This window comes from Theobroma cacao, chromosome 8 (assembly GCF_000208745.1).
Source record: "Theobroma cacao cultivar B97-61/B2 chromosome 8, Criollo_cocoa_genome_V2, whole genome shotgun sequence".
In the NCBI taxonomy this organism is placed as follows: domain Eukaryota; kingdom Viridiplantae; phylum Streptophyta; class Magnoliopsida; order Malvales; family Malvaceae; genus Theobroma; species Theobroma cacao.
In genome coordinates this window covers 5,733,374-5,761,123 of record NC_030857.1, presented here as the reverse complement: position 1 = coordinate 5,761,123, position 27,750 = coordinate 5,733,374, and the positions used below count along the sequence as shown (strand labels likewise).

Here is a 27,750-nt window from a genome sequence, read left to right as displayed (position 1 = left end):
TAAAAGTACGAGACCCCCACCCCCCCCCCCCCCCCAAAAAAAAAAAACCTTACGCATCACTTTTAGGGTAACATCTAATAAGACATCACACAGCTAGGAACATAGCAGGGTTATTAACAAGATGTTCCCTATTCCCTTCTGAACCTCAAAGAAAGAAAGCCCTATTCCACATTTTCAAGCCTCGTGAGTTTTCTATACATGAAAATTTGAATGTGAGGAAACTGTCGATCAACATTTTTTGAGTTCCGGAGCCCAAACAAGGAATCAAAGCCACTAAAATATGCATCTAGTCTTCTTAAAATATTGCCGACAGAGAAATCCCTATGCCCAAATCTTCCTCCAAGCAAAAAGAAAGGCCCAAAGAGTGTCAGTTTGATCAACTAGCAGTCACATAAAGGGTTAAGTATACATTAGTTCATTTCACAATCATGAACTAAAATACAAGATAACCAGCTCATGGTCTGAATTTTAAAAGCAAGTCACCTCCTAAACTAAGCTTCAAGGAAAACTTTCCAGAATTTGGCGCCAAAATTACATGTTACAATCATCCACCAAGTAAACCAAAGTGTTCCTATTTAGCCGCAACCATATATTACCAAGAATCAAAAGATAAGAACATGATCAGCAACAACTCAAACACCACCCTAGTAGACCACAAACTTACTTAACTAATGTCATCAAAAGAGGGAAAAAAGAAAAGATTGAATCTTTCATAATTTCTATCGTTCTCATAAACCCATAAAAAGAAAAAAAAAAAAGACTGAAAATTGAGAAACTTTACTGACTAACCTTATGGATCAACTGAATTATCAAAACCCGTAACTCCTTCAATAACAAAAAAAAGCCCAAATGAACACTCAAAAGAGCTCTGTTGTTTCTGTAAAACAGCAGCTTCCACCACTCCTTGAAAGCAAACAAAGAATCAAAAGCAACCCACAAAAAAAAATACTTAATAAATAGAGAGAAAAAGAAAAGAATGTGTAATATTATTTTATAACGCTACAGTCAAACGTTAACGTCTGAGTGTTCCCACTTTAAAGCAGCAAAAATATAAATAAGTAAGCAAAAGAAAATGCCACAACTTTGAAAGAAAAAATGCGCATAACTTTTTATCCTACGCACCCCATACTCCCTTAACCTACGCCACTTATTACCTCAAGTTGTGTCACCCTTTAACGTCCACAAGTGACGTCAATTTCCGGGGGAAAAAAATATTAACGAACCTTCCCCTAGCCCAGGATTTCCTGGTTGTCGTCCGATGGGGTCCCACGTGGTGGAAAATCATTGGATGGTGAGTTTCTGGGTTGGTGCAGATAGCAGACAGCCACTCACTCTTTGCAAGACTTCTTTCCATTTCATTTTTTTCCCTGATAAGGTGTATATATATATTGAAAGGATTGCTATCTATCAGGATATGATTAGTATATAATGCAACATATGCTTTACTTTTATATACAATTTATTAAAATAGAAAATTTGTATTGAAAATCGTGATATAAATGTTTTTGCGTAGTATAAAATCAAGTTTTTTTTTTTTTATGGTTTTAGATGATTATAAGGTTATTCGCATGTTGTCTTTATCGTTTAAAATTTATTAAATTAAAAATACATAATATTTGAAAAAATCTTTAAATTAGTTATAAAAATTTAAATAAGTCTGTATTCTTTTATTATATTCAATGAAATTCATATATTTTTATTTTAATTTAAATAAATTTTTATAATTAATGGTTGATTAATTTTTATTAATTAAATTATCATTTGTCATTTGATATTCACATTACACTAATATGATACTGATGTGAAAAGTGAAAAATGTCACAAGATTATATTATCATATCACATTAACATATTATGTTTATCATCAATTATAATATTTCAGTATACCACGTGACACAAAATGACAATTGACATTTTAATTACGTCAACTATTAATAATAAAGATTAATTTTATTCAAAATAAAAATATAATAAGTTATTTGACTTAAAATAAAAATAAAAAATTTTCATTAAATGTAATAAAAAATAAAAATTTGTATAATTTTTTAAAATAATTTAAAGATTTTTTTATATATTATGCCGAATAAAAAATTCGTGTTAATAAACATGAAACGAATATTTTTTCATCATTACAAAACAACATTTTCATTATGATTGATAATATATTAAATTTTAATATGTCTATATGTAAATCAAATATAAATTGTAATACAAGAATAACATATATGACATTTTAACTATTTATAATAAGGAGTACATGAAAATCAATAATGGAACCGTAGACCTTGGCACGACACATCTTCTGTTTTTTAACGGGGATAGACGCATGGGACCAAGGTTCTAATCATGACTTCTACAATAATATGGCAAAGCAAATAAAAAGGTAATGTTAATAATTGGATGTCTAATATCTTTTTGTAATATGATTTTGCTTAATAAATTTAAAGTCCAAAGTTAGAGATAATTTCAAGTCTAAAAGCACATTATTATGTACATGATTTTGACACAAACTACTCCTACTAAAACTATATTAAAAAACATCAATCTTATCTTTAAGGTGAGTTTAATTTAATTAATTTTTCAAGTGTGAAATTGTTATAAATAACAAAACGTCCAAAGTGATTGCTTCTTTTTTAACTCTTAGGTGGCGCAGGAGATGTTCGAGCCCCGACGCGTCTAAAGCGAGAGAGAGAGAGAGAGAGGGAGAGAGAGGTGGCCGTGCACGTCTACATTTGCTTCTTTATATTCTTTTGAAGAGCTCAGTAGGTACCCCTTTGGGGTTTTCTTTGAGTTAGAAAGTGTGGTTGGGTTTGATGGGAATTTCATGCCTATTTTTTTTAAAGAAAATCGTTAACATTAATCTATTGTTTTGTTCAAATCAGGATCTAATCTTTTGAGTTTTATTCATTGATTAATGACAAAATAAAAAATAATAATAATAAAATGATGATGATAATTGGAACGAATTATAATAAATTAGAACTGTGTAGAAATTCATTTCACATATTAGGAAACGCCAAAGAAAAAGAAACAACATGGGTATAATGTATAGGTAAAAAATTGGGCAGTCTTATCGAAGGATATAAAGTTAGATAGGATTGTAATCCAAAACGAGAACTAGGGCAGGCAAGGGTCAATCACCAAAGGCACAATAATTTTGGAGATAAAAAAGAGCTCATTCTTGTTTTGGTTTTTGTTGGAGAAGGCTACCCCATCATCAAAATTATCTCTGATCAATAACTAGCAATTTTGCACATAAATCCGCCATCGCTGTCACTCTTTTATTCTCTCACTTTTAACACAACTTGACCCACATTAATACGTTGCAAACATGCATTACTTATCCCCAAATGGCCAGGTATAGTTGATTTAATGCCAAATTGCAAGCCTTTTCCTTCGCCTCTTCCTGCTCCAAGGGGCCGGACAATGAAAAGGACTGCCATCCGTGCCTGTAGATGTAGAAAAGAGCTGCAAGAAAAGTGAAAATCCCCATCTTTCCATTAACAGAAAGCAACTAAAGGGTTTTCCAGCCCACGCCAAAGCTGTAGCAAAAGCGGGAAACCTCGTCTGAATTGCATTTGCATTTCGTGTAAAGTTCTTGATGTTGAAACTTGCAAGTCTGAGTAGGTCATATGCACTCTTTCATCAGTTTTTTTTTTTTTTTTATCCATATGAAGATATATGTGATCTTACTCTTCTTTCCAGTCATCTTTTGGGTTGTTTAAGGTTTTACTTTTAACCATTTCCTGTCCTATAGTTATTATAGATAGGACACAGATGTCCGTTGTGAATCACAAATCAAACATGTAATTTGACACCATGAAATCACTTGGCTTAAAAGTTTTAACCAGTAGAGGTAATAAGTCAAGATAAGTATCCATATGTTTACTTGTTATGAAAGCTATATTTGAAGCCTTAATTAGTTGAAATTGTGATTAAAATCATCATGCTTGCATATATTGGATTCTTTTTTTTTTTTTTTTGAAATATGGAATGTTTGTCATGGAGCAGTTGGTTTTTGAAGTATATTCTAGTTTAGATTCTGCTGTGGAGATACCAAACTCAAGTGAAAGAAAGGTATTAATGCTGTGTCAACTCGCACAAGGGCATAATAAACTAAGAAAAACAAAGAAAATAACATTGCCAAGTGGCCATGCATGACGCTGGGTATTTGGCTATTTCTAATGCATGCTTTTTGTACATGATTGCCACTAGGCAGATGAGCACTGAGATGTGGGATATGTGGGCTTTTTTAATTAGTTATAAAAAAAATCTCAACATCATTATTATTAATAATTAAAATTACTACTAATCAAAGCACCTTTTGAATAAAATGAGTTCCTGGTGTACTTTGCCTTCTCTTTTTATTAAGCTAAGATTATGGAGAGAGGGAGAGGGAGAGGGAGAGGGAGAGAGAGAATCTGTGTCCACAGAGAGCTAAAGACATCCACCATTGAAAATTAGGTCATGCGGAAGTGACTTCACTTTTTCTTTTATGCTTTGAGGTGGGAAGTTTTTGGATTCTTTCTCTCCTTTTTCCTGTGAGCTAATGGGCAATGGCAACTCCCTTTCCTTGCTACCTCCCATTACTCATGGAATATTCTAAGTGGTCTTTTAATATCATTGCTTACCAAACATAAGATAACTTTAAAAAAAATTGGTGAAAATGAATCTCCTTTTCGGAGCAATTTGACAAATAAAGGCATTTTGGGCTAATCTGGACAAGTTTCTGCCCCATCACTTGTTAAAAGGGTAAATAAATAAATAAACAAACATTTACATGTATATGTATATATTCTAAAGGCAAAAAATCTTCACAAAGTACACCCATAGTGTACCAAACCACTGGCATGCTAGCTAGAGGATTCTTTGAATCGATTTTATTCCCAAGTGGCAATAACAAAATCATTATCAGGGAGAGGAACGATAATAAATAAACGACAAAATTACTTAACACCAAGGAAGGGATGGAAAAGAAGAACATATGAACCAACAATCCCTTTGTCACCATCTTCCAAAGCCACCTTATGTTTGTACCTTTTCTTTCCACCTATTTATGACAATCACAAAATATTACTGTTCTTTTTCACCTTATATTCATCTTCAATTACACTTTATTAATTCATTTCATTTATTTAAAAAAAATATTCGAATCTGTTTTTTTTGCAGACAAAACATATTTCTCATTGAATCAAATGTTTAAGTGCAATCCTGCAATTGTAGTCTACTCTTTAAACACGTCAAATCCTTAAATTAAAAACATTTTAAAAACAACCAACGAATTATTAAATGCAAAATAATTTTTGTTTATGTTTTCTATTAAAAAAGGAAAAATCATAGTGTATATATGTATATATATGAATTAAAGGTGCACAACTTTGCTGTCACAAAGCAATGGGTTTGTGGAACATTTTGATGTAATTGGATATTGGGTGATGAGACCACAGGATCGAAAAATTCTCCACTAGACGTCTCTTCTTTTGTTTTTTTAATAAAATGAAATGTTTTCAACCTTTTTAAAATCTCATCACCTCATAATTAATTTATTTTTCCAGCTCTAATTATGCCTGGAATTGCGTTTTGGAAATGAGCTCCAAGGAGAGAGGTACGTAGCTAGCTAGCTAGCTAGCTAGCTACCAATTATACATATGCAAGTCTCACTTTTCAGCAGAACAAATGAAACAATTTCAAAGGAAATTCTCTTCAAAGAGCTTGGCAATCACTCTTTCTTCTCCATTCAACAAAAAGTTTTGCATACATAGACTTCTGTTTGTCAACAATGGAACCTCGGATATGCTTGTTATGCTGCCATCTTCTGTCTTGTACGACTGTTAGGTAGAATGGCATCCTTTGTATGGCTGTTTCTTTTATGTTTTAATGCTCTGCTCCAAAAGCTTGTCTTTTTACAAGAACTGCGTCTTACAGTTCCCCTTTGTAATTGCTCTTCCTAGCATTGATTAATAATACTCCCTTGCCATTCAAAAAAAAAAAAGAAAAGAAAAGCATTACAAACAACTAATTAACCTTGTAATGAAAGTTATGTTCATAATGAACACAAAATAACCAAAAAAAGATAGGTGAACCTTTGGTTTTATTCTCCTGTTTGATGGGAAAAAAGTACAGAATATAAGTGGCTGTACAAATATCTAAAGTTCCACACAAGGTATCAAGTATAAAGAAAGCTATATATGCTGCAATATGACACAATCCAAGGCATAGAGAAAGTAATCAATAATTATGTTTGGTTTGATTCTTCTGCATTGGGTTTTTATATTTTTATGTTATTTTTTTAATTTCAATATTCGTTTTTCATGTGTCCTTCATGTCTCCATGAATACTATTCTATGTCTATGCTACATTTGGTGGCTTGAAAACAAGGAAAGATTTGAAGCCACTGGAATTGCTTTTTCCTATCATTTTTCTTTCCCTCAGGTGGCGTGGCCTAAAAGTCTAGAAAGTGCATGCAATTGGAAAAGTGGCAAAGCCACTTAGATTCCCCATGGGGGGTATCCCAGAATTGGAAAAGGATTCTTGAGTTTGAAACGTAACCATTAACAATAAACACTCAAAGAGTGGGGAATATTCTCTCACGTGCCAACGCAGAATGGTGGCTCTGCATTTGCTGCTTAGAGGGCTAATAATAATCAATAAAAATGAAGGGTTTTCTAGTACTCAGGATTTGTCAATTGTCACCTTGTTATAGGGCAGCCCTCGAGCATTGGTGTAGTAAAAGTCCCACCAAATTTTATTTTATTTCTTCAGGATTCGTCAAACTGAAATGTCACTCTCTCATTCGATCGGTCCTTGGCAAATTTGAAAGGGCGTCATTCGATTGTAGTGTCAACCTTTCAGTTCTGTCAATCTTGGTTAGATTTCCTTTGGCCACAATCCAAAAAGTCTAGGGGAGCACCTGTCCATCAAAGGGTTTTTTTAGTGTCAAATGCCCTCTACTTTTGTCCACAACGCCTGCTTTGTAAGAACGCATGGGGGCACTCACTTCTGTTCCAAAATTTTGGGACCAGATTGGCATTTAGGGGATGTATGTATAACTTTTGTCATTCTCTCCCTTTACTCCCCATTTTCACTTCTTTAATAAAAGTCGAGAAATATATTTCTCTTTCGTTTCGTAAATCATAAGATCGTTTTATTCGTTTAACAAGACTCGAATCTATCACTTATAATTTATTAGATATAAATCATTCCATTCGCTTCTAGGGCATGCTCCCTTATCTTTTTGTCTGAATTTAAGCTTTATCATTTTATGTTTTCTAGTGGACATATTGTCCGTTGTCTTGAATCCAGAAATACAAACAAAACCCGAGATTTAATCTTGAACTGGGCTTGGCTGGTGACAACAAGGTCTAAACGAATCTTAACTCTCGAGTTAGTCTGGAAGAAGTGGGCTTGGGCCCAGGAACAAATGGAGGGGTATAATCGTCATTAAGGTGAAGCCAAACTTCATGCCCCGGGCAAGATGTCAATAGCGGATTGGCTCTCCAGTACATGAGAAAGATCCTCCACCGCCAAGAACTTCCAGAAATAACTACCTTAACGGTCAAATCAGTTGTTGGTTTCATTTCCCCCTCTGAAAATTGGAACAGCACCCACCCACACAAAGAGAGTTTGATGAAATAAAATGAGCTTGGTAGTTTGATACTACTTGGTTGGGTCTTGATTATTTTTTGGGAGTCTCATCTCTATAGATATCCCACCAAATTAGCAAGGAAAATAGGTCTGGCTGTTTAGATGAGTAATCTTTTCTCATTCTCTCTCTCTCACGCCCGCACTCTAAAAATAGGATTCTCCTCAACAAATCCACATCTGCCAGATCGTTTCCAACGCCTTCTTCGATCTTTCTGGCGGTTCAGATATTACTTCTCAACAGCCATCTACTCTCACCATTTTCTTCACAAACCCTGTATTTTCTTTCCTTTTTTTGGGTGGTTATATGTCACTGTTTTTCTTTACTTGAAACTGTATTTAAATTCCTTCCAGTCCAATATTTTCCTTTAAGTGATAGTGTGTGATTAGTCAACTTAGCTGGGATCTGGATATTGGATCATTAAGATTATACTGCTCGATGGTTTGAACTGTTATTGATCTAGAGACAAAAAAAAGAGTTGTTTTTTCCTTGGAAATGTTGATTACATTGTGATTTTATTGATTGATTGGTGAATGGGAGATAGATTTATGATGTCTCCAGATAGAGCTCGGGGGCAACGATTTCCGCCTCTGGCTAGACAGAGTTCTCTATATAACCTCACTTTTGATGAGGTGCAAAGCCAGCTGGGGAACATAGGCAAGCCTTTGAATGCTATGAATTTGGATGAGTTGCTGAAAAGTGTGATAGCTGTTGAAGGACAGTTGGTGCAAAACCCTTCTTCTTCGTCATCGTCTGCTTCTTTCGTTCTTGGGAATTTCAATTTGAACGGAACATTGCGTAAGAAAACGGTCGATGAGGTTTGGAAGGAAATTGTTGATCATGGCAACGTCAATGCAATGGATAACCAATTTGTTCAACAGCAATTGACGCTTGGAGAAACAACGCTTGAGGATTTTCTTGTTCGCGCCGGTGTTATTAACACTGCCAGTCAAAATGGTGTCCTTGATCCACAACAATTTATGGCAATTGATCCAATGGCTGTAGTTTCACAACAGGCTGATTGGCTGCAGTTCCAAATGGCTACCGTTCAGCAGCAGCAACAACAACAAATGACAATGATGGATTCAAATTTTAATGTTCCAGACTCATCAGTTTATGAAGGCCAAGTTGTAGACGTTGGGTACCCGAAGAACCAACTGGCTATGACAATGCTGACTGCGATGTCAGCAACATCTCAGGATTCTCAGGCGACTACTGCGAGGAAGCGCAGATGTTCAGATGTGATGGAGAAAACTATTGAGAGAAGACAGAAGAGGATGATCAAGAACCGTGAGTCAGCAGCAAGGTCGAGGGCAAGGAAGCAGGTTGATATACGCGAAATCTCTTATGAATTCTTCGTTTCAGAGATGTAGAAGAGTGAAAAATAAAGTGAATATATGTAGCCCAAATAATACTTATCTGTTTGTTTGGTATCATAGGCTTATACCAATCAATTGGAGGTTGAAGTAGATCAATTGAGGAAAATGAACAGCTGGCTCAAAAGGCAGAAGGTACCTTACTCGAATCTTTTTTGTGAAGAAAGTATATGCTTCAAGCATTTCTTTCAAGTTAGTGTTTAATTAAGCATCTTAATCACAGTTTGCAATGCGGTTATGACTCTTATGAAAGCAAATCGAGGCACCTATTGTCTTGGTTTATCATTGCATACCGTGTGCATTATCTTCACTGTCTTAGTACTGTTTTGCCCGTACAATGCTTTTAGCAAGCTTGCTATCATAGGATCATGAACAATGTTCTTGGCTTGGATAGTGGTATAAGCATATGGCCATAGCTCGATTTTACAGTTTTAGAGTAGAGAATTTCTGTCTAACTTTGTTCGTTGTCTTCCTGATTTACGAAGTAATGAAACAGATTATGTTAACCATTGATGAATTTAACAAAAATCTAAGAGATAATAAGGTATGTCTTGTTCTGGGAACAATTTTATGTTCACCCTCAGATTTGTTCTTAAAATATGGGGTTTATTAATTTATGTTCTCAGGATTTTCAAAGAATTGTTCTCCCTTAGAGCTTTGAGAATATGCAGCAAAGTTTGCATGACTTCAAGGCCTTGTCCAGTGTCAACTCTTTTCACCTATTACAAGTTTGAAATCAAGGGAATTTAGCCCATTTCATACCCTACTAGCCACTAACTTTTTAAAGCCTTGTTCTTGAAGACAAGGTCATAGAGATTCCCCCACAAAAATTTGGCACAATATTAAGAATTTCGCATGTACCAAGAAAAAAAAAAAAACTGAATGGGCATAGAATAATATTTGTTGATGGAATAAAAATTAATGGGTTCATATTACTTACTGGCTATCAGTTCAATTCTGATTAGCTATGCCTATGCAGTCAACCAATTCATGAGAAACTGACAGCTCTTTTAGGTTGATGGGATGGCCAGGAAACTTATGAACATAGGTTACTCCAGGGGCTGGTGTTTCTTTTAATTTCTGTTGGTATATTGTTTCACAGCAGAAAATCAAAAGTTATTTGCACAGATGCCAGACATAGATTTCGTTCCAACATGTTAGGAGTAGCTAGCTAAAAGAGCTTGGCTATAGACTTCAATTAACTTGTTTGAGATAGAAATGAAGGCTCTTCCTGAAGGGAAGATTTAGAGTAGCCTTAGCCAATCATATCTCCATATGTTAGTAGCGGAGCATATAACAGACTTGTGTGTTGTTGTTGTTTTTGAGGTAATCTCTTAAAAAGCTGTGAAAAATATGCAAGTGAAGGTATGTACTTAGTTTTGGAAGTAAAAGATTTACAGTTTTTAGCATCTATAGAAAGGTGGGAAAGATTAAACAGTCAGAACCACTCGTTTAATTGTACTTGTTTGAACAGGAAGTGAATATGCTTTTGTCCTCGAATACAAATGCTCAGCCCAAGTACCAGCTGCGGCGTACCAGTTCAGCTTCATTTTAGCAAAATTTTGTCCATCCTTGGCCAATTTCTGGTCATCATAAGCTTATTCTATTTATTCATTATTCTTTTAGATTGACATAGAAATTAATTTTTTTTTTAGATTGCATTAATGTGAGCTTTCCTTTTCTTGAATTTACCCTACACATTCAATGTTGGACATATTGACTCATATCCTTTTTGGTCCAATAAGGTTGAATATTACAATTAATTGGTTAAATTAGACTGCTCCTGGCATGCAAACAGCATTTACCAGAATTTAAAAGAGAAAAAAAAATACTGTAAAAATGGATCAATCATTTATGTTTTTCTTCTAGTTTATACTCTCATACCTCTCAATTAATCTCACCATAATAATTTGTCCATATGTACCATTCAAGTATAATTCAATCACCCCAAATTTCCAGTGGCATATCCTGTACAGAATATGCCAAAAATATATTTGTATGAATATCCATCATTTTTGTTGTGATCATGGTATCGTCCCAAATTTGATATAGTAATTAATTAATTGTTATAAATATATATGACATCTGTTTTCAGAGTTAAGGTCCAAATTTTATACTTGTTTCTTTCCCTTATCATCTGTTCCATTTTACTAATTAAAAACAAAACTATCAAAACTTTTTTTGGCCAAAAGTGTCTGTGCACTAATAGATATATATATATATATATATATATATATATTGGAACAAAGGATGTACTAATTAACCTAACCAAACATCTTCTCCCAGAGGTCCATGGCACTCAAAATGATTATTGAAACAGTTTTCTTCTGACCCCAAAATGGGCATTCATTATCATTACACTTCTTTTCATCAGTTTTGTTTGCAAAATCATGAACTGTCAAATTTCTCTATACGGCTTAGATGGACCCTCCCACACTGTACAGCATGATGTACTCCCTTTTATACAGGAAATATGGAACCAAAAAGTTAGCAGAATATGTTGTAAGGCGTGGAGCAATCTCATTTGAATAGAACGTACGACCAGGAATCCAAGCTTGGGGTGAGGGGGTGGGTCCGAGGAAGAATAATATCGTCAGCCAATGAGTCTTTGGAACAAATGCCAATGGCATTTCTACTTCATGTATGCGTAGCTGAGCTCCTTTTTTTTTTTTTTTAATATGCTTTGCTTTAATTTCTCATCTCTTCAAAAAAGGAAAAGAGAAGAGATCAAAGAGGGAATTAAGAACTAACTTTCTCTAATCTAATTACATTTCACCACGTTCACTCTATTTCTTATTTGCATGCTGTACTAGATATTTTCTTTTCCCTCCTTAACTAAAGAAAAAAAAAGAATTAGGTGTAGAAATATATATACCAATCATATAGTATGATCTTAGGGTATTAATTTAATCTAATTAAAGGGTATTTAATTTGAAGAAGTAGTGTTTAAGTCACATGATAAATTTAAACGGATGAAATACCAAACTTAGCTGTTAATTGAACTTGAATATTCTCAATATGACAAAGGTCTGAAAAAATAAAAAAAAAATAAAAGTATTTATCATTTCAAAAATAAAGGGAAGTATAAGAATAAAGGGAGAAAGAGGAGGAATGACCAACCAAACGTGCAGTTATATCGAATCCTATTCCCAAGCAACCAAATAATAAAATAAACTAACAAAGACTTCATTTCTTTAAGTCTTTTTTCTTTTTTTTGGCTCTGCTCTTACTTTCTCTCTCTACTCTTACTTCAAATTTCCACTGTACCTTGCCCCGTGTGTTTGTCTACCCTAACATTGACTCAAAGCTTTCACGTAAAAAAGAAAAAAGAAGAAACCCTTCTCTCCTTCCTTCTCCACATGATCATTATCAAACGGCTGGCATTGAAACAAAAGTCCAATCAGAACCTTGTTAACGTTGTAGCATAAAGCAGCCTTAGATCTATATCGTCCCCCGTTCTTTTCAAAGTACCCTTTGCCATGTCTTTCTCTTTAGAAACTTCGCAATTCCTTTTCTTTTCTTGCACGACTGCACCCCCACTCTGAATTTTCTCTCGTTTTTTCTTACATTTTCCTCACCTTCCCCGGAAAATTTCCAAAACACCCAGAGTTTTTCAGGTAAGCTTTTTTTTCTGCTCCTTTTTTGTCGTTTTCTTTTAACTAACGTTAACTGTTTCCGGCGAGACATGCATATATGTATATCCCCATGTCTTCTCTATTTTAGTAGTTTTGTTCTTCCTTTTTGGAACAAAACTGCGTAGATCTGACGGTTGAGATAACGGTTTATCAGATCTAACGGTCAATTGATTGATTTACTGTCGCTGTCCCTACGCAGGGGGTTTCTTTTTTCTGTGTGCCGTACAAATGGAGACTAAAAAAGGTAACATCGAGTTGATGTTCAACCAGGGTTTGCTAACGTCCGCATGGGGAACGCTGCTTACGCTACTCGCCTCCTTGGTTACGCTTCAAGCTGGGCAGCTTCTTTCACCACGAGTAAGTTTGCGAATCTTAATTCCTGAAAAAATCAACGTTATGTTTAAGTGTCTGTAATTTACATTGGATTTTTTTTTGGGTAAGTACTAGGTTTTTTTTTTTTAGCATGCTAACTTGCGCTGTTGTTGGTGAAGTGTACACGTTCGGAACTGAAATAGAAACATAGATTCGGTTTATGTAAGTTCTGTTGAGTTCCGTGAGTGTGATTCTTTGCGGGCCCACCATTGATTATCTTATCTTATTTTTTAATGTGACAAAATTTATTCTCATGTCAAAACCGATATCTTTTAACTATTACTTTATTTGTGTAAAGAAAATATTTCTTTTTCTTAAAAATATTTTCTTAAAAAAAAAGAAAAAAAAATCCTTTTCATGTATGCATATATATTTTATTCATCGTGGACCACGTTCAACCCTGCATATAATATGAATATATATGTAATAGTCTAACGTTAAAATCCGGAAGAAAATCTTTGCATGTTTGATTAGCCCAGTAAGCCTTGGATCAAAGGCCCATCCCATGTTAGTCATCAAGAAAGAAGCCCAAAAAAACCCAATAAACAAGGATCATCGTTTGTTTTGGACCGCTTCGCTTTCCATTGTGTCGGTTTAATGTAACTGCTAAGATTAAATTGATTTAATAGTTTCAGGATCTTATTGAGCTGTTGATAGCAACCCAAGGAAAAAACCGAGAAAGTTATTTGGGTGGACGTGAATGTGAACCGGTTGATGCTGAGGGAGATGGAGATGAAGACAATGATGATGGTGGGTATGGAGAAGGTGAAGAAGAGGACCCTTCCGATGAAGAGGGAGGAGGAGCTGATCATGGGAACAGTCCCAATGACGCAAATGGCGACTCCAAGAAGGGAACTGAAGGAGGGGCAAACGGTGCTGGAGAAGAGAATGGAGAAGAGGAAGAAGAGGAAAATGGCAATGATGACGACCGGAATGAGGATGATGATGATGCCCCGGAGGATGATGAGAATGATGATGAAGACAATGAAGGTGGCGACGAGGAGGAGAAAGAAATTGTAGAAGATGAAGAGCCCGAAGATGAAGAAGAGGCAGAGGATGAAGAAGAGCCTGTTCAGCCACCAAAGAAGAGGAAGAAGTAGTTATACACTTTTGAGACCTGCTTCTTTTTGTTGCTTCAATAATGCAAACTGAGTTCTTTAACCACAGTTTTATTTCATGTAGCTTAAGCTTTAACTATTGAGGGACAACAATTGATGACTTCAATTTTCGTTCATATATGCATGTTTAGACAACTTTGAAATTTCATGTTTAATTGGCATTGAAGCCAATCACAATATTATACTTTATGATTAGGACTTTATAGCTAGAAACTGATAGAACACATAACTTTCTTATTTAATTTTATAAGCACTATTACGTCATATATTTTATCCGAGAACGGACCCTAGAACTGGCTGAGGAGATTAAAGTTTCTCTTTCTCCTCTAGAATTCCAATAAATATCACTACACTAACAATAATAATATTAAATTTGAAAAGATAAATTAATAATTATATTTAAATTAAATACAGAAATCGAAGCAACACCGTGTTGTATCTGAGCAGAGGGAAAGAAATTTAACTGGAAAAGCAAAGCTAACCTGTAATATAAATATCAATGTAATTTTTGTTGAATAATTTTTTTCTACTATTTCTTTTTCCATGGAAAATAGGAAAAAGAAGATCTCAATTTACCTATAATTATATCTACAAATCACTGCCTGACATAATCTCTAGCTATTTACATTTAACACAAGGCCACGCATTAAACATATTGTAAATGCCAATCCTACCCCCCAGCATTTGTTTTGGTAAGCATATCCTCTTCCTTGAACCTATCAATTAAACACACAGAAGAAAATCATCTGTTAAGAGAAAAACCAACAATCAATTATTGAGATGACCAAACAAATTATCCTTTTCTACATCACATTTGGTAGATATGATCTCTTCTATAAGAATGGCCTCTGCAATGTTAATGCTTAACACCACGGTTTTGTTTGGTTTAAAGCTGTGTTTCTTCAGATTTCATGATGAAAGAAAATCATTGGCCTGAGATACATACTGCTAACATATCATAACTCAAGACTTTACTAGATTGCATATGCAATGTGTCACTTACAAGCACCGGTCATCTCTTTGTGGCATCAATAAACATGGCTCGAGTCCAATGCTCAACATCCTCTGTTTGTGACGGTGGAGGGGGAAATGTTGGATGCTCCACAAGATCCCATTCTTCAATAAGGCTTTCGTTCTTCCCAATATCAGGCATCTCAGTGGCAAAAAGAAAACTGGCAGCTGAACTTGGAAGGTTATGATCAGAGAGGTTTTTCTGCAAGGTCAACGTAAAACAAAATCATAATTGTTTATTCAAATCATCAAGCTTCCAAGATACAGTCCAAAACCAATCTCATCAATCGTGGTTATTACAATCTCTGTAAAAGTGGAGATAACAATTGGAAAAGCATATAAATTCACTACCAAAGCTAGAATAAAAATCAAGAAATGATCCAACCATGCAAATGCCTTTCAATTGAATGGCAACAGCTGAGTTGTAGAATATATTTTAGTCATATTTTTCCAAAACTTCTACCTCCCCAATGATAACAGCAACAAAAGATAAAAAGACAGAAAAGTAGATAGAATAGAATGTACAATGGTGAGAAGTCAACAAGCTAAAATCTCAAAAGGTTCAGTTGAACAAAGTCAAAGGCAATTTTATACCGTCAAAGGCAGCATGTGTGCACTCTCCAATAACATGCTTGATGACATGGCAGAATTGACATTCCATACAGATTTGTTAAGTTGTTGAGCTTGCTTACTTGACCTGAAAATCCAAAAGATAAGCACAATGAACAACTATGAAATCCAAAATATATACATACATGCCACAGGTGAACGTGTACAAAGAGAGCAGCAAATATAAAATAAACAACAGTTGTTCTCATACTCATCATGCCAACATATTTGTACGATAGATTCATCACCAGCCAGAAACTAGGATTTTATAGAACTGAGTATCAAATCAGTTCAAGCTCAGCTCCCTCCACGGTACAAGAGACTCAAAACAGTTTGTCTTTGAAGGCTTATCAAGACAATTTCTACTTTGACAAGACCAAACAAATAACAATTGGTGAAATGCTAATTTAAATTAGCTGTGAGTAGGTTTGATAAATGAAAGAGCTAAAAATCAAATGAAATTCAGTTTTACCAAAATTAGAAGGGGAAAAAAATAATTCATATCCTACCCAAGAGATGCCTTTCAGACCATTTATAATCAATATGTTGGTGATCTGTTTACTTGAAGCAAGTTAGAAGTGGGGAATATGGTGCATCCTAAAATCAAAGGGTTACTAATCAACTGATAAAGACATTGGAAAAGAAGCACAGTAATTTTGTTTCAGTATGTATGGTGACATTCAAACTCTTCCTACAAGATATCTGACTGTCTTCTCATTCGAGAAATTCAAATGGCTCATTCATGAATCCAACTCCTGAGACTTCCAAATTTAGCTATAAATTTCTCAAAGTCTACTTTGTAAAGGAAGACCAATTTAGAACATAAAGAACCATCTGAAAATAACTATACAAATATTTTTCCCCCTTAAGTCTTATTGAAGAGCACCTAAAACCAGTTGTTTTTGTAGTTCAAAATTTTCCGACTAGTACAACTTAAATGATGATTCAGTTCATAGATCAGAAATAGAAGGCAGGATATACCTTGAACAAGCCATTTTCAAGGAAAAAACAGATCGCACTTCCTTGGTTGAAGATAGAGTGGCCAGTAATTTAGAAAATGCTTCAAAGGTAGATGCCTCAGTAGGAACATCTAAACAGAGTGAGTTATAGCAGAAAGCTGTTATGCATGCAACACTTTTCTTCAGAAGAGATATCCCTATCTGCAAGTCCTTATGTGTTTCAACAGTGTGAGAAGAGGCAGAAGAATAATTGAAGCTATTACTTCCAGATGAATCCAGGCGGGGCCTTCTCTCGGATTCCATTGAAGCGACACCAAAATTACTAGAGCTTCTATCTGTCCATGAATTATCCCCACTAGTAGAGCAATAATTTTGGCGCGGTATAAAAAGTGGATATTCATTGCTGCAAAACACAAACCCATATTCAGTCCCATAAGAGAAAAGCCTTGGTCAGCCATGTTAATTAACATTTCTAGTTAGACACCTTCGAGAAGAAGGGCGTGCATTCCAATAAGAATCTCGTTGCCATATCCGTGAGCAAGACCCCTGAGATAAAACTATAATATGATGAGCATAACAATAATAGATATCTTGCATGCAATCAATTTGCTTGTTTATCGTTATTGAAACCAACATCCTTCTATGGGAAACAGCAGAACTTGAAAAGGGGAAATATCTCCAAAACATCGTTGCTAGTAGACATTTTGCACCACCAGAAGCAAACAATGGAAAACTAACATATTTAAAGAAATAATCACCAGCACAAAAACATAAAGAACATTTGAAGGAAGAACAACCGTCATAATGCTTTTCAGCATAAAAAAGTCACGAAATTTGAATTCTTTGAAATTCATTCTGGAAAGCAGAAGGTTGTTGAAAATGAAATGCAAATAATTTTGTACTGTAATCAATAAATTTTAAAGATGCAAGTCATCCTAATCGAAATGAAAAGATATTTTTGAGTAGACCTTGCAAAATGAACTACATTTCAAACATTAACAAAAAAAAAAAAAAACTCTTAGAAATGCTTAATAAAATGCATAAAAAGAACGATCTATTCTTTTACCAACACCGTCTTAAAGAATGGTAATTTTGTTTAGTAATTATTCATTACGATTTGCATTTTTAGACCTCTTGAAGATTACCCATGGGAAATGCAAATGACTAGAAAACTCAAAAACTCAAAAGATTCAAAGAAATCCAAAACAAAAATTTTCAAGATATTTTTTAGAAATAGCATACAGGTGTAATCAATTCTTCGTTCTTACCGCAAAACCTGAGTTATGAAGTACAGGAGCAGCCAAGTTATGAACAACAAGATTAAGAAGTTGCACCATGTATCTGTATTCAAATCATATGGATTATCAAAGTGTCAGAAAATAAAAACTCATAGTACTAAATAACTTAGATAATGATTAACATTTAAAACATAGGGAAGGCCAAAGGAAGTATCCCAATGTTATATTACCCAATGAGGTGAAAATAATTATAGCAGGGGTATTGTGGTCTTATAGCCTTATAAAAATAAGCAAAAACATTACCCTAATGAGGCAGCAAGCTGCTCGGATGGAACAGAGTGTGGATCAAGCCCTCTTGGTAAGCCAACATTGCAAATCAGATCATACTGACCACAAGATCCATCTCTTCCCTCACCATCTAAATTTACCTGTGAAAATTGAACCCATTTAGCTTACTTAAAAGCAACATGATTTAAACTAGGAGGCTTAGTGCCTCAAATAGGAAAGGGGAAGGGCAGGGGAACTAGGCATATAAGCTTTTTGGGCTAAATATCCTCATCGTAACCACATTAGCTACGTTGTTAACTGAAGGTAAAAGCAAAATATCACTCTAGGTTTTCAGTTAAATTTCCGTAACTTACATAATCAATTAAGATCATCAAGAAATGGTTGTTAACTAAAAGAAGCATATCAAGCACACTTAATAGTCACCAGTCACTATATGGGATCAAAACAAATTTTTCATAGCACATACCCGGCGTTGGGGAAACAATTTGCATATTTGTTTTATGACCACAGACTGCTTGTGAAGACGCTCTGAGGTAATTGCCATCTGCAACTCAGGAAATGCATTAAGTCACAACTTTTAGATAAATAAAGACATTCTAATAGACTAGAAAAACCAAGAACCCAACACAAACATAAATCTAAATTCTCAAAAATAACAAAACATCAATAACAGGCAGTTCTTACAAGCCCCAAACTCTGTGTGCAGATAAGGTTGGGATAGAACTTCTCGAGCTTTTCTACGCGATTCTTTTCCAACTGCAAAGAGAAAAATATAATGCCTATAGTTATCGTTCATACAACTTAAAAACCAGATTCTCATGAAGAAACAAAATGAGACAAAGTTAGTACCATGCCACGAGCGGATTCAAGCACTCCATACTTAACCTTTAAGTCGTAAGACACTCTCTCAATCTTAGCCTTCCCTATAAATAAAGCATCATTTAAAATAAGTCTAATTACAACTAACATGAATAGAAATTATGAATAATAACTAAGGAGAAAGCATCAAAACCTTGAGCTAATTGTTCTTTACTGCGACGAAGCTTCTCTTTCAAGTCAGTTAGCTTCTCGTTTTGAAGAATTTTCCAATTGAGTTGATCATCAGCTTTCCTCTAATAATAACACAAATAATAATTAAACAAAACTCGAAAAAGGAATTAAAAAAAGTTTAATTAAGTGAAAGAAATGGAACCTTTGCAGCAAGCACTTCGTCTAATTTTGAGTATAAAAAATCACGACGGCTTTTCAAAGATTTCAACAAAGAATTATACTCATTTAATCTGCAAAGAAGAGTTCATCAAAACAACAAAAAAGTTAACAGCTCAAAAGGCAAATTCAATGAAGTTTATACCGAAGATTTCTTTTTCTACCTGTAATTGACGCAAACGGCGCAAATAGAAGCGCGATTTGAATTGTCGCAAATAGCGCAGTTGCTGGCTTTTTTGGACATCATCTAAATTAAAACCGTCGTCTTCATCAAAAGATCCGAAAATCGAAATCCCTAAAAAGAGTTAAAATGAAAACGAAAAGTAGTGTTGGATTGACAACAAAACATAATAATGCGAATCAAGGCGGAAAGATTTCCCTTTTCCTTTTTCTTTGTCTCGAAGGGAAAAGCGTAGCAGAGGTTGAGCTGAGATAGGAAAGGACGGTGTATGATGAGTCACCACCGGAGACGTATCATGCTGGAGAAGAGTCCAACTCGAACACGACGCCGTTTAACTTTCACGTGTTACCGTGTATATTGGTTTACGTATAGCTGCTTCATTCCAGTGAAAAAAAAAAACCTGATAACAATATATAAATTGCTGATGTAATTTGATTTTATTTAATTATATATTTTTTATTGTTGAGATTTAGTAATTGGCATATGGACACGGGCGAAATAAGTAAAAGAGACTGATAGAATGTAAAATTAGGCTTTTTTGTTTTGTTCTTTTGCAAATTGAAGAGAGTGAATTTAAATTTAAAACTTATGAAATGAATAAAAAATAATTATATTCGATGGTATCATTTATTCCCCTCTTTTTTTAAAAAAAAATTAAGAACACAAATAAACAATATAAAACATCTCATCATTTCCTTTGCTCTTAAATTATCTTGTTTAGTTAATAATTTTATTATTTATTTTATAATTTTTTTTATAAAAACAACGTGATTATAGGTCAGGTGTCTCGACTTCATCAATTTCTTAGAACAAGTCCTTTCTTGGCCTTCGATAAGCTTGTTCTTTCTGAACAAAATCTATCTGCTATTGCAAAAACGCATGATGTGCTTCTTCTATGGTGACTAAAGGAGGTACATGTTAGATTCTTTTGCTTGTCTAAATGGGTGCATATGCAATAAGGAAGCCACCTCGCAGCTGTGCGATGATGCCCAGAAATGGCAAATTACTAATGCATAAAAAATATGAAGAAATATCCTAAATTAAAAACACTCTTTGCAGTGGACAGAGGTATTGGAAAATGAGAGAGAGAGACTACTCAGTACGCAATATATCATGTAATGAATAAGATGATTACTGTAATTCATACAAAAACTGATTAACAAGTTATACTATAAATTGTGATTAAAATTTCTAGGACTACAACATGATCAACATCAGCAGGAGAACATTCACACCTCTAAGATGTTTGAAGGTTCACATCTCAGACTATACTTCCTTTTGCAAAAATTTGTGGGGAAGTAACACTGGATTAAAGCTTTGAGGTACAAGCACAGTCGCTGCTCAAGCCATGAACCATGTGGTCTCATAGATTCCATCTTGCAGAAAAGCAAACCATGAAACTAGAGTTGCCACTCATATTCAGATTCGCAAGAGCAAGTCAGACTCAAAGATTGTCATCTCTGAACCAAGAAGCATATGTAGAGCTATTGACAAGTATGACTTAGCTCCATGTCACATGAAGTTTCTTTCCACGACCTTTATCAACTCCTCCAGCTTTTCAATTATCTTTGGATTCATCAAATCTCTAGCTTCCCTTAGGAGAGTGCCTTCCTGGCTGAAATTATACGCATCCACCACGGCTCTCATCAAGGTATGGAGCTTCTCTGGAGTCCTAACATTTCATCACAAAAAGTTAAACAAGGCACCAAAATTAGCCTAAAGAAAAGAATAAAACAAATTTAAAAGATACTTTTAAGTCCACTGTTGAGCTTCTGTCCATAGTCTGTTTAGGTAAATGATAAGAAATCCAGGCAACCAATTCTTTTCTTTTTCTTTGGGATAACTACTAACCCAACCCATCATGTTCAGCTGAATCTTTGTGCATCACTCTCCACCATATATACCCTTGGAAAGTGCAATCTCAAGGACTTTCACAAGGTGGAAAGTATAAACAGCAGAGCCTGAAACCCTAGCTTTGGAAGATAAAGGACTTTCACAATGCAATGCAAAGCCTAATTCACAGATGTACTAGATTTTGACAAAAATTAATTCAGAGCAATAGACTTACGTGTAAAGGTTGTCCACATCCTTCCCTTCAAGTTCTTCTCCTGGTGTAAATGCATCATTTAGGGCACACAATCGCTCCTCAGGATCCTCAATTTCAAGTAGATACTTCACAATCCTAATCTCTTTTGGCAGGAGTCTCTGTAGATTACCTCTTGCAGTCATATACAAGTGGTACAATATGTCTTTTACCTGCAATTCATAAAATAAGTTTGTAAGATATTTCAAAGCAGCATCCTACTCCTGGTAATTAATCATAACATTCATTTTTTAAAACAATTGGCTGCTGGTGCTTAAATGAGCCTATCCTGTTGAATCTATAAGAAATTCTAGAACTGCCAGAATTCATCAATAATTTTCTATACCATCATTTTTACAGAACAGAACATAGAAAAGAAAATGAATAGTAACAGGCAAAGGTCATAATTCAGGCAGCCAAGTACATCAATTCGTTTCTCATGACTGACCATTTTGTTACACCGCTTAGAATTTCTAATTTCTTCCACATTTTATCAAAATATAATCCTTTTTCCCTTTCTCTTCATCTAACATCTCTTCTCTATCTCCCAATTCTTTCAACCAGATGAGGAATTCAAATTTTTGGTCCATTGGAGAATTTTCTTCCCCTAATCTGATGAATTGCTCAAATAATTCATAAGATCATCCCTAAGGTTCTTCAGGGTGCAGTCTCCCCTGAGTCAAAAAACTAGAACTACATCTAGCTGATCCATAATATGATTATGCAGAGCAGAAGGAGGGCCTTTTCCCCCCTGAAGTCAGAAACAGTTACCTCATCTTTTGTCATGTTAGATTCCTTGGCAGCTGACCAAGCTTTTGTGATCATTAGCATCAATGCTGAATCAAGTTGATTTTTCGCAGCCAAACTATCTATCTTCTGACAAGCAACATCTAGAGAAGGAGAATTGATAATATCTTGGAATTTCAACTCTGCTGCATTAATTGCTTCAATGCTTTCAGTTGCAGTATCATAAGCTTGTACAGCAGCCAAGCATGTATTCCCAAGCTTTGCCAGAGCTGCCATATAGAAACAAATAAATAAAAGGAATGTTTTCATCAATCTCTGCACAGCATAAAATAATAAGTATATGAAATAAATGTTCTAATCACAGGCCAAGGTGAATTTTTTTCCACATTGAATTTAGGTAAAGTAATGGCCTATTAAGGCCTTGCCCTCCAACAAATGCATCAGCTAGGTATATAAAATCCAAGATCAAGGTGGATTTTGGCTTCGAGGTTGAGTTTTTTTTACCCTTGTTCAGTTCAATGGTGCCAACCCATATTGCACTGGAAACCAGAAACTCAACTCATTTGTGGCCTTCAGAAAGTGATGATCCTGGATTTATTGTGTCTGACTATTGAGAAGGGGGTGTGATTCTGTAGTTATCCAGTGGCCAATTTTAGCAAAGAGAAGGCTTGGACTTGCTAGCATTACAAATTAGCACTTTCTTTGTTGGAGAAATGAAAGAGAAGCAAACATAGCTAAAAGAGTTTCAATTTATAAATATACAACCTAACACATTTGTTAATGTTGTCAGGCATATAATAGAACATGGTACACACTAAAAGTTTATATTACAAACTAGTAATATAGCATTGATAAAAATATCATTCTTTCATCCTGCCTTACCATTTTGCTCTGTTGGATTGTCATAATATGATTCTGCTACAGTGTGAAGATGCACAAAGAATTCTTTTGTAAAATCTTTACGACGTCTAGCAACAATTTCGCTAACCTCTGATGGTGCACCCTTAACCACTTCAAGAAGTTCATTGTGTCGTTGCACATCTTCATCGATCTAATAACAGAAACTCAAACTGAATCACTACGACATCAGCATGAACTTAAAAACAAGAGCAGGATGCATCAGACATGCCTCAATTATTTAAATATCGCCAAGCAATTTATCTCAATAAGATGAACACTGCCATCCAAAGGATATAAGGAATTTGCATTCCCAGGAATCTCCACTGCACATGGATCAGCTCAGCATGTGCACATCATACAAGGAGGCAGCTTACTCTCCCTTTCTCTCTCTCTCAAAATCCAAGAGTAGGGAGAGTGTCAGAGCAGAAATTTTCTCAAAGACATTTAAATACAAATAATCAATTCATAATACAGAATAAAGAACTCTCCAGATTCAATATCCCACATAAAAATCCTGAATAAAAGAACATACAGAAAACTGATACCGCTGTCAAAAGATCATTATAAATTACATGACCCACCTCTTTCAATTTCCTTCCAAGTCGGAGAAGCTTATGCTTCATCCCAGGATCAGCCTCACCATCAGCTCGATCCTGACAACGTTTAAAGAAATGAGGCCTGATGCTGCTCCATTCCTTACTGAAAGCAAGTAATCTTCTCCAATCCGTCGGTGTGGGCTTGTCAACCATGAAAACTTCAATTAACTTGTCACAAACTCTGATCATTTTACTGTTATCCAAGCCCTCAACACTACCTTTTTCATCCTCATTGACGTCATCATTAATAGGTGAGGAATCAAAAGAATCCAGACCTGCAACCTGCTCTCCATCACAATCATTTGGCACTGCAGTTTTATCACCAACAACTGCAGCAAGAGGCCGCCGCAGCCTCACCTGATTAACAACCAATGCAGGACAACCTGCCATTTCATGACAGTTATCTGTTAGACAAATGGCCTAAGAATAATATATACATCTTTTCAAGAACTAAAGAAGTTCCTAACAAAGAAGCTTTCCCAAACCATCATGCTAACCAAAGTTCCCAATTCTTTTTTATCGGCAACGTTAATAACTACAGGACTTTAAAAAAATGGTAAAAATTCAAGAAACCAAAACATACCCAATAAGCACCAAAGAAAATAAATGTGACCCAACAAAAAAAACATTGAGCAAATCATCATAGAATACTTCAGCAGTTACTTATTATTATTATACTAAACTCCTGGTTTAACCCAATTCATATAAGCAGGACAACCGAGAAAGAGAGATGAAACAGCAAAGAAAGCACTAGGTTAATAACCTGCCGTTGCAAATTATAAGTTACAAAAGAGTATCTTACTTGAGAACTTCGAAGACAAACAACGAATCCGAGATGAATTTGAATTTTTAGTGGAGGAAAGCGAAGCAGAAGAAGACCCATAACTTGTAGCTTTAGAAGATTTTAATCTCACCGGCAACCAACAACAAGCTTGACGACTTGCACTAGCCAACTCCATGGAAAAAGATTAAAATTTTAATTTTATTAATTAATAACAGGAAGAAATTATCAAAGTTCTGGCAGGGTTTTAGAGTTCCAATTTAAGGTTTTAGACTCGGCCAAAAAAATAAAAAACGCTGATATTTTAACAAGGTTGCAACTGGCAAGCTCTCATTTTAGTTAGCTAAAACGACGTCGTCATTAGATGGCTTAGTGGTAAAATGGTCTTTTTCGGTTTACAGCCGAACGATGAATCGGCTTTTTGAAAGCCCCGGAATAAACAAGAGCTAAGAAGCTCGGAAACTGGCGTTGTTTTTTCGCGGGAAATTTTGAAGAGAGCAAAGCTAGCCAATGCTTTCGTTAGCGGTAACTTTACCGCAAGTTACACTCTTTCAACAACCTTCCAATTCCACCATTCAAAAGCCATCATTTCGTTGTTCAAATTCCAAAACCCAGTCCAAAACAACAAACACCAAAAATCCACCCCAGTTTTCTTGCTTTTCTTCTACGGATTCATGTTTTTTACCCGAATTCGATCATTCGATCTCTGTTTCAGCTTCCCATGAAGACCCAGATGCCGGTTTTATGGATATAACCCCGCCGTCGGTTAGTCGAAGCGTCGACTCTGACGACCTGGCAGCTTTGCTTCAATCTTGTTATAATGTAAGGCAAGCTAGGAGAGTCCACGCGGTTGTGTTGAAGCGTTTAAAGAACCCGGGGACCTATGTTGAGAATAATTTGATTAGTGTATATTCAAGATTTGGGAAGTTAATGGAAGCTCGAAAGGTGTTTGATAAAATGGCTGAAAGAAATGTTGTTAGTTGGACGGCGATGATAAATGGCTACTCGAAGTTGGGTTTTGATGATGAAGCTTTGAGGTTGTTTGCGGATTCGATCTCGAGTGGGGTACGAGGGAATGGGAAGATGTTTGTTTGTTTGATGAATTTGTGTAGTAGAAGGATGGATTTTGAGTTAGGGAGACGAATCCATGGGTGTATTCTGAAAGGGAATTGGAGGAATTTGATTGTGGATAGTGCTGTTGTTAATTTTTATGCGCAATGTGGGGAGTTGTCAAAGGCTTTTCGTGTGTTTTGTTGGATGGGAAAGAAGGATGTGGTTTGTTGGACAACTATAATAACTGCTTGCGCTCAACAAGGCAATGGAAAGGAGGCTTTTTCCATGTTTTCGAGAATGCTAAGTGAGGGTTTTTGGCCTAATGAGTTCACAGTCTGCAGTGTTTTGAAGGCTTGTGGAGAGGAAAAGGCATTGAAATCTGGGAGACAATTACATGGTGCCATAATCAAAAAGATCTTCAAGAATGATGTTTTTGTAGGGACTTCTCTTGTGGATATGTATGCAAAATGTGGGGAGATTTCTGATGCTAGGATTGTGTTTAATGGAATGGGGAGTAGAAATACAGTTACATGGACTGCCATTATAGCAGGGTATGCAAGGAAGGGGCTTGGTGAGGATGCCATTAGTCTTTTTCGAGTAATGAAGAGACGAAATATAATTGCTAATAACTTGACCATAGTAAGCGTACTCAGGGCTTGTGGTTCAGTTGGGTATTTACTTATGGGCAGGGAAGTCCATGCACAAATAGTAAAAATATCTATCCAAACGAATATATACATAGGAAGCACTCTAGTATGGTTCTACTGTAAATGTGGGGAGTACAATATTGCCTCCAAAGTCCTCCAACAGATGCCACTTAGGGATGTTGTCTCATGGACTGCCATGATTTCTGGCTGTGCAAGCCTAGGCCATGAGGCTGAGGCTCTTGATTTTTTGAAGGAAATGATGGAAGAAGGTGTAGAACCCAATTCTTTTACCTATTCGTCAGCTTTGAAAGCTTGTGCTAAGCTTGAAGCTGTTTCCCAAGGGAAGTTAATTCATTCCTTTGCAAATAAAACTCCTGCCTTATCTAATGTGTTTGTGGGTAGTGCTTTAATCCATATGTATGCCAAATGCGGTTTTGTATCAGAGGCTTTTCAAGTTTTTGACAGCATGCCAGAACGGAATTTGGTTTCTTGGAAGGCTATGATCATTGGTTATGCAAGGAATGGACTATGTCGAGAAGCTTTGCAGCTCATGTATCGGATGGAAGCAGAAGGTTTTGAGGTGGATGACTACATCCTCACAACAGTACTCAGTGCATGTGGAGATATTGAGTGGGATGAAGAGCCTTCCGCAGAATTATTACCGGCGACCTAATTGGCCTAGTGAGCAGTTTAGGTGTAAACTTGTTTATGAAGGCATGGAGTTGCGTTGCACTTGTCAAAATTATAACTAGTAATGCATGGTATATATAGGATGGACAAGGAAAAAACAAACCGCTCAAAAGAATGTTATTGGGTTAAGCCATGGCCTGTCCCTCTTGTATGAAGAAAGTTATGCTGGAAGAATTGCAGTAAGAAAAATGGAATTATTGGCACCAGTGTTGTTTCTTGATCATGCTGATTGCTGAACAGTGAATATCACTCCAGCAACTAGAACATATATGTAGGCATGCATGTAGTCCTTTGTAAACATGATGTAAATCTACATTCATACTCACAACTTGAAAAGATGATGTAAAGTTCGTAAATTTCGTCCTCTCCTTGTACATTATTAACCAATTCAATTCATTTTGTCTCACATGAATTTAGAATTTTCCCACTTGATAATTTATGAGGTATGAGTAAACATCAGGTGTCCTTTCTCCTTAGACGAAGGAGAGGGTTCTTAGAACATTAATGCATTCAAGGACCATGTGTTAGGAGCTTGCCTTTCATCTAATCTTCACATGGAGTGTCCGAGAAACTGATACGTACCTTTCATGTAGCCATTGCACTCAAAAGATATTTTCA

General features: G+C 35.5%; 6 protein-coding genes across 9 annotated transcripts in view; 3 read left to right on the top strand and 3 right to left on the bottom strand.

The window, feature by feature from the left end:
* Positions 1-1,033, bottom strand: part of LOC18592234 (transcription factor TGA7) — a 6,121-nt gene extending 5,088 nt beyond the window's left edge. The window contains exon 1 of one of the 2 annotated variants that reach the window (XM_018125848.1): positions 790-1,033. The gene's annotated coding sequence lies outside the window, so the exon portion shown is untranslated. The remainder of the gene's footprint in view (positions 1-789) is intronic. The other variant, XM_018125849.1, reaches the window with a different exon arrangement.
* LOC18592233 (ABSCISIC ACID-INSENSITIVE 5-like protein 3) lies at positions 8,103-10,710 on the top strand. Its single transcript, XM_018125637.1, has 3 exons — positions 8,103-8,967; positions 9,082-9,153; positions 10,493-10,710. The coding sequence occupies exons 1-3, from the start codon at positions 8,176-8,178 to the stop codon at positions 10,571-10,573; spliced, it is 945 nt and encodes a 314-aa protein (XP_017981126.1). The 5' UTR covers positions 8,103-8,175; the 3' UTR covers positions 10,574-10,710.
* Positions 12,240-14,322, top strand: LOC18592232 (uncharacterized protein DDB_G0290685). Of its 2 annotated transcripts, none has more exons than XM_007018836.2 (3): positions 12,240-12,635; positions 12,853-13,010; positions 13,661-14,322. In XM_007018836.2, exons 2-3 carry the CDS (start codon positions 12,882-12,884, stop codon positions 14,123-14,125), a joined length of 594 nt encoding a protein of 197 aa, XP_007018898.2. In that variant the 5' UTR covers positions 12,240-12,635; positions 12,853-12,881; the 3' UTR covers positions 14,126-14,322. The 2 variants fall into 2 exon arrangements, with proteins under 2 accessions (XP_007018898.2, XP_007018897.2); XM_007018835.2 differs by having other exon boundaries at positions 12,243-12,635; positions 13,655-14,322.
* Positions 14,511-20,006, bottom strand: LOC18592231. Its single transcript, XM_007018833.2, has 13 exons — positions 19,619-20,006; positions 19,441-19,528; positions 19,261-19,360; positions 19,098-19,171; positions 18,933-19,004; positions 18,715-18,792; positions 18,264-18,388; positions 17,991-18,063; positions 17,207-17,268; positions 16,745-17,125; positions 15,749-15,851; positions 15,147-15,356; positions 14,511-14,859 (listed from the first exon to the last, which is right to left on the bottom strand). The coding sequence occupies exons 1-12, from the start codon at positions 19,699-19,701 to the stop codon at positions 15,156-15,158; spliced, it is 1,440 nt and encodes a 479-aa protein (XP_007018895.2). The 5' UTR covers positions 19,702-20,006; the 3' UTR covers positions 14,511-14,859; positions 15,147-15,155.
* LOC18592230 (uncharacterized protein At4g37920, chloroplastic) lies at positions 20,729-25,003 on the bottom strand. Of its 2 annotated transcripts, none has more exons than XM_007018831.2 (6): positions 24,764-25,003; positions 23,947-24,344; positions 23,348-23,516; positions 22,490-22,734; positions 21,704-21,891; positions 20,729-21,307 (listed from the first exon to the last, which is right to left on the bottom strand). In XM_007018831.2, exons 1-6 carry the CDS (start codon positions 24,918-24,920, stop codon positions 21,148-21,150), a joined length of 1,317 nt encoding a protein of 438 aa, XP_007018893.2. In that variant the 5' UTR covers positions 24,921-25,003; the 3' UTR covers positions 20,729-21,147. The 2 variants fall into 2 exon arrangements, with proteins under 2 accessions (XP_007018893.2, XP_007018894.2); XM_007018832.2 differs by having other exon boundaries at positions 20,729-21,299.
* Positions 25,081-27,542, top strand: LOC18592229 (pentatricopeptide repeat-containing protein At4g18520). The gene has a single exon (XM_007018830.2). It carries the CDS (start codon positions 25,253-25,255, stop codon positions 27,113-27,115), a length of 1,863 nt encoding a protein of 620 aa, XP_007018892.2. The 5' UTR covers positions 25,081-25,252; the 3' UTR covers positions 27,116-27,542.